This window comes from Gavialis gangeticus, unplaced genomic scaffold, assembly GCF_001723915.1.
Source record: "Gavialis gangeticus isolate Ggan-Ray unplaced genomic scaffold, GavGan_comp1, whole genome shotgun sequence".
In the NCBI taxonomy this organism is placed as follows: Eukaryota; Metazoa; Chordata; order Crocodylia; family Gavialidae; genus Gavialis; species Gavialis gangeticus.
In genome coordinates, this window is record NW_017729025.1 from 36,969,961 (window position 1) to 36,976,855 (window position 6,895).

The 6,895-nt window shown below is 47.3% G+C and overlaps 1 protein-coding gene across 1 annotated transcript in view; it reads left to right on the top strand.

Annotated features, from left to right (window-relative positions):
- Positions 1-6,895, top strand: part of ITPK1 (inositol-tetrakisphosphate 1-kinase) — a 329,726-nt gene that overhangs the window by 157,962 nt on the left and 164,869 nt on the right. The window contains exon 3 of the mRNA XM_019518638.1: positions 3,697-3,822. Within this exon, the coding sequence (XP_019374183.1) occupies positions 3,697-3,822 (126 nt within the window). The remainder of the gene's footprint in view (positions 1-3,696; positions 3,823-6,895) is intronic.

Genomic DNA, 6,895 nt, shown 5'->3' on the forward strand with positions numbered 1-6,895 from the left:
CACTGCTTGTCCTGTGCAGTACCTGGCAGCTGCAGCTGAACCACAAGCCGTATGCTGGCCAGGGCTGGTGGGGCTGTTCTACTGCCCTCGTCTCCAGCTGCTGTTGCTGTTGCTGCCCCTGCCGCTGCTGCGCTGCTTGGGCAGGCAGGCAGCTTCAGCCTGACAGCTTCTGCCCAGTGCACGGAGCTCTAACTCCAGCTCCTGGACTCCTTCCAAACCACTCCACTTGCCTGATGCAAGGAGCAGCCCATGCGGGCAGGTAGAACGGGTAGAAGGCAGCTGAGAGCTGGAGCTGGATTTCCATGTGCTGGGCAGAAGTCAGGCTGAAGCTTCCACCCACCCAGAGTGGCACTGCATGGCACGGTAGGAGTGGGAGGAGGAGGAGCCGCCGCTGGAGGTGAGGGGAAGCCGTGTGCTTGCAGGACTGAGCAGGACTGTTCTGTTCCCCTCACCTCCAGCTGTGGCTCCTGCTCCTGCTGCACCATGCAGCGCTGCTCTGGCTGGGTCCAAGCTTCAGCCCAGCGGCTTCTGCGCAGGTCATGGAGCTCTGGCTCCAGCTCTTGGCTGCCTTCCACCCATTCCTCCTGCTCGCAAAGGCTGCTCATTGCACCAGGCAGGCAGAGTGGATGGAAGGCGTCTGGGAGCTGGAGCCAGAGCTCAGTACGCTCGGCAGAAGCCACTGAGCTGAAGCTTCCCGCTTGCCCTCCCAAGTGGCGTGGCAGAGGCAGCAGCAGGAGCAGCAGCTGAAGATGTGAGAGGCAAAACAGTGGTGCTGGCCAGCGCGCAGCTGATATATGCAGATCACTCCTTTTATGAGTGCGTTTCCCAGTGCCATGGATAGGATATGCAGAGTGCATGCCCTCTGTTTCCATTCAGAAAACATTCACGTTGCTGTTAGACTCTACAACTCTCATAAAGAACCTATTTTGTGTAAATGCCTCGAATGTCTGGAAGACAGTGTGCTCAGAATGTCTGTGCGTGCCTCAAAGCTTTGTTTCTATTCTTGGGTCGTGGCTGTTGCTTGCTAATGGGAAGGATTGTCATCTGGTTTTCCGAATCTCCTTACTGGAAGAGCTAAAAGGGCAATAAAAATGCAGAGAGCTTCACCCGTTGTCTCCCCTCTCTTGCGACTTCCTAAGCTAGATGGTTCGCAAATGGATTGCTTTGAATTTCTGTGCCTCTGTAAGAAGTAAGCATTTGAGACCTAAATGAAGAGATTTGATGTTGCCTTCTCCTGTGAGGCAGCTGTGGAGAAAACCCCTGGGCTTTTTGAGGTAGCTTGCATTAAGGCATGTTCTGTGAATAGAAGGTGAAGTTGTAGACCTGAAGCATCTCCTGCTTAGGGTTACCATATATTTCTAGTTTCAAAAGAGCTGGCCTGTCAGTGGGAGGGAGGGAGGCAATATGATTGTGGGAGGGGGACAGTGATATGACCATGCCTTTCCCCTGTCCCTGTCCCTCACTCCCAAGCCTCAGCTTTGCTGCTGCCCCTCACTCCCAACCCGTTGTCCCCTTCTCCCCCCAGCCCTGTTGCATCTCCCAGCTGTGCCACCCCTGCAAGCACAGGCACTGGCCCTAGCACTGCTGAGCTGGCCATGCAGCTTCCAGCTGCCCCCGAAGGACCTCCCCCTTCCCTTGCTGGAGGGCTTAGGCGCCTCACTGACCTCCCTTGCCCTACTGCAACCTCAGCACCCAGACAGCTTCCCCTAGTGATGGCAGGGAAGTTTGGGAAAAACTTTGATGCTAAGCTGACCAAAATCCCAGACATTTGATCATAGTTTGAAAAACTGCCCAGATGCAGATTGGAGGATCCAAAAAGAGGACATGTCTGGGAAAACCCAGATGTATGGTAACCCTATTCCTGCACTGTGACAGAAGTGTAGCAGCTGCTTCAGTGGGAGTCCTGGACTAAACAGTATCTCACCTTGTTTGGGTCCCAGTTCTGCAAGCACCATGTGCTTAATTTTACTGTTGTGAATAACCCCATTGTTTTTGATGCAACTACTGGACTAGTCGCTGAAGTAAATTTTAAGCACGTTTCCCAGCTCAGGACCTAGAGTGGCATTCTTTTCCAACCGCAGCTAAAGCACCCTTTTGGTATCTGTCTTTCCACTCTATCATGCCTTGTGTATTCGTTTTGAAGGTTTCTGCATTACATAAACTTCCAGCATAAAATGGTTACAGATCGGGGCAGTAGCTTTAATTGTACTGAGTTGTATTTACAAGCTTTCTAGGATGCGCTACTCTAAACAGCGTTGATTTGTCACTGTGCATATAGAAGTGTGTGATATTTTAGTTGAGAAACAGGAGGTTTCTCCTGAGGAACTGGTATTCCAGATAGGCATGTCTTCACTACAACAGTCAATTTGATTGTATTAGAATACCTTCCCTTGGGTTAGCCTTGCTCAAGTGAGAGAGAGTAAACGCCCTGTGAAAGTGCTCTAGCTACATCCAGTACGGCACTGTAGTGTGAGCCATCGTGTCCCCATCATGTTACTAGTTTGAGCATTAGCATTGAGGTCCAATCCACCCCACTGAAGCCACTTTGTGGAAGCATAAAGCTTACCTCCAGAAACTCGTGTGCATGGGTGGGAGTTGGGTTACAGTAAAACTTGAATTTATAGCTTGAATTAACACAGCGGTGAAGATGAGCCCTAGCTTTAGATAGTAAGAGTGTGTATATGTAGTAGGCTAAAAGGAATACTAGCAATGTAGAGGAGGATGGTGGCAACAATAAGAGTGTTAGCTTTGGTTTATGGTGAACAACTCTTGTGCATCCTAGATGAAGCCATTCTTTTTATGGTTTCCAAGCAAAACATACATGAATGTCCCTAGTGGTAATGGGTTGCACGGTCAACTGAATAGCTGCAGTCTTTTGTAGTGTAGTGATTGCCAATCGGGACAATCTGTTATGGTGCTTAGCATATGCGACTGCCTAGGATTTATACACAGTAACATTTCCAAAGCATTTTAATAACTTGGCATTCTGAGGGCACATCTATGCCACAGCAGTTGCATGCCCTGGCCAGGATGGCCCTGCCTCCCTGCTCCTTCTCATAAACTCCAGACACAGAAATATGCTGGTGAGAATACAGCTGCTGTAATGCCTGCCAGAGGCCAGGGTCTTGGGAGTGGTCCCCAGAGACTCTTTACTGCAGTTGTGTGTTTGGAGGGTGCAGATAGGGAATAGGGGCATATGTAGGGCTATCCAGACCTGGGCCTGCTCCTGCTGTGGTGTTCACCTGCCCTATAACACTTCTGTGGTCTCAAGTGTTAAAACTGGGCATTGTTCCCTGTGGTTAATCAGCAAAGCGAAATACAGCTGGGTGCAAACATTCCTTTAAAAATATGGATGAATGTCATAGACTCATTTCTTCCATCGGTGGCAGTACAAGTGGGTTTGCAGAGGCAATTTGAATGTGGTGGTCTTGCATATTGATAGTGGCTGTAACCTGTTACCATACTCCATGAAAAGTTCAACCTTTGGGCAGCCTAGGAACTGCATTTTCCATGGGTTTCTAATGGGAAGTCATTGAAAAAGTCCACCAGTAAATTTGAAGTTAAATACTAACAGTGATGGCCCAGTGATCCCCACAGTTTGGGGATACTGGGAATTGAAAACATGGATGTGGAGAGAAAAAGGCCTTGAAACTGAACTTTTATTAATAAAGGTTTGTCTTTGCTTTATTCCTTCAGCTTGACCTCACTAAACCAATTGAAGATCAGGGCCCGCTGGATGTGATCATACATAAACTGACAGACGTCATCCTTGAAGCAGACCAGAATGACAGCCAGTCATTGGAGTTGGTTCACAGGTTCCAGGTGAGTGTTCCTTTTATGTGGCCTTTGCATACCTTGGTGGGGATGAACCTGAGCAGGAGTAGGATCTTGGAGCTGCCAGTTCCCATGAAGTTAGGGATCCTTGACTAAAACAGTTCCTGGTATTCTGCTCCTCAGTGGCTGAGAACGATGAGAAAAATGAGCTTATTGGTTGAGCAATGCTGATCTAGACCAGTGGGTCATGACCCAAAAGTGGGTTGCAAGAATACTTGAAAGGGTTGAGAGTAGGTCCCCAGAAAAACCTGTGAAAACCTGGGTTTCCTCTTGCAGGTTGGCAGCATTCCAGCCTGCAAGCAGCTGCTTGGCATGATTGGAGGCAGTGGGCGCATGTGTCTGCATGTGCAAATGCATATGGCCAGCATAGAGTAGAGATGTGAAGGGCTAGAGAGAGAACCCATAAAAATTTGGGGAAAAAATGAGGGTGTTTTCCATTTTTTTTCAAGGATTTTTTTTTCCAAAAATTGGAAAAACTGAAAATTTTTGGAAAAATTAAAAAGCCTCTTATGAAATATTTTTTTTTTAGAATGGGTCTGTCTGGCAGGCCAGGCTGCTTGCAGTGACTGGGATCAGCAGCTGCAAGCTCCAGGCCAGAGGCTGTACCCACCACAGCTGAATGTTTAAGACAAGGTGTCTCATATGCCAAGCACATCATCAAGACATGATGAATAAAATATTTAAGACAAGGTGTTCATATATTGCTACCCTTTACTCCCCCAAAATGTTTTCTAATAACTATGTAATAAGAAGACTTTTATATAAGACTATCTACTGTATCAGATCATTACAATTCCTGTGCAGTGAGGACAAGCAGTACAGTACAACTCTCAAATGCAAGAGCAAGATGCATTTCTGCCCCCAGGGGGCACTGCCATTTTCACAAGAGAAGGAAGAAGGATTCAGTGCTGCCTTTCCTTGTGGACTTCCCCTATTGTTGACTTTTGATCTAGAGGTTGGTGGATCTGCTCCTGTCCTCCTGACTAGGCCTGAAAGGAGTGGGAGTAGACACTGGCAGCAGCATCCATTTGTTCCTGTAGAGATTAGAAACAAGGAGATTATTGTCCTGCTTGCTCAAAAGCCTCAGGAGAGGAGATGGAGCAAGTCTAAAAGTTTGGGAGTTGGAAGGAACCTGCCTCCTCCTGGCCCTGTGACCTTGAGATCCACAGAAGTACAGAAACAGCACAAAAGAGCTGAAAGAAAGTATACTTCTTTATTGAAAGGTAAGAGTTTTAAATTTCTCTGAATTCAGTATAGTAAACTATATTTTAGCTGCATTAATATATTTTCATAACCTATGCAATTCATAATTGAATTTCTACTAATCTGATGTTTTGTGACAAATCGCCCAACCTTAGCAGTGAGTGGAGGCCTGCAGGGCAGGGAAGTTGTTCACAGTTAACTCTGAGTAGGCCTCCTCCATCCATTACTAAATTTGTATGTGCTGTAGCTTAGTGTTTATATATGCAAGCTAGACACTGGATTACATTTTTCTTTTTTCTCCCTCAGCAAAATGGTGCGACCAACTTCTACCATGTGGAAGCATTTCCACACTGCAAGTTATTCTGAGAAAGAAATGTGATTTTGCAAATACTGTCAAATGAAATATGCATTTCCAAATGCTACTAGGATGACCAAACACATTCCTGTATGTAAGAAGCGTCCTACAGATGTTAAAAAAAAATCCTTCGTGGGTATAAGTGAGGAGGAGGTAGATCATTATGATGAAAGTGCAAATAGCTCTTTCCAGTTGTCTTGCTGCAGAAGTCCTCCTACTGCTGCCGCTTCTTCTATAACATCAGCATCACCAAGGGTTGCCCAGTGAGCATCCTCAAGTAACCAAATATTGCAACCAGCTGTATAAAGAAGACTCTCAATAGTTTCATCTGTAGACAAGATGACACTTGAAGATCAGGAAAAAATTTACCAAGTTCTTGCAAGAGCAGTATGTTCTTCTGGGATGCCATTGTCAATAACTGAAAATACATGCTGTCAGGAAGCTTTTAAATTACTAAGGCCATCATACCGTTTGCCCAGCAGACATTCTTTGAGCAGGCCTTTTTTAGTCAGAATATGATCGTGTAATGCAATCTGTGCAAGGAAAAAATCAACAAAGCACTGTGTCTTGCAGTACTTACAGATGGATGGTGTGAACGATTGTAGCCCTACCTTCCTCTGGACTTTCCTGCCATGACTTAAACAGAAAGGGAAAAAAGAGGGTATCGGTGATCTTTCTGGGCTAGGAATCACTAATGCCACCCAGTTGGTAACTTTTCACAGTGTTGCTTTATTTCCCAGCAGGGTGTTACACAGTAGCAATAGCCTCGCTAATTACTTTATTAGCAAAGAGAGTCCGTGTTGCCGATTAAGGTAACTAGGTACCAGACATTTTACAGATACATTGTAGTGGTTACCACTTCTATCATTGATTGCCTTGTTAGCAAGACGCATTCTCCGCGTCTTTTGCATCTGCCTTGTGCCAGGAGTGGTCCTGGTTGCTCTGCCGCCTCCTGCACCACTGGTTTCGGCGTCGTAGCTGGTCCCGAGGGTTCGGAGGCTTATGCGAGCTCCTCCTGCCTGCCCATCATCCCAGAGTGACTGTCTTCACCCGGAATTCCCCCGCCAAGCCATTCCATGAAGCCCTGGCTCTTCCCCACGCTTGCTGGAGCTGCTGAGATTCCCAGGTACGTAGCTTGTCTCAGTTGAGCGATCGTGTCGTCCTGAGTCCCACGGTCTTGGTGTTCCCCCTAGATCACCAGGCGGCCTCCTAGTCTTCCTTGTCTTCTGGGGTCTCAGTAGCCTCTAGTCTGGCCCCTCATGCCCGAAGGCAAACTGCATATGTCCCACCTCTGGATATGTACTGGCCATGGAGGGCTAATCACCCTGCCCTGCCCTGGGTGTGTGATCCCCTTCACCTGGTGGAGTGCATTGGGTCAGTCATGCCTGAAACTGTTTCAGTAACAGGGCTTCTGCCTGAGCCCCTATTACAGATGGATACGTGTGTGGGAACATAACATATATAAACCAGGGGATATAGGGGACACTACACTACCCTGAGGGG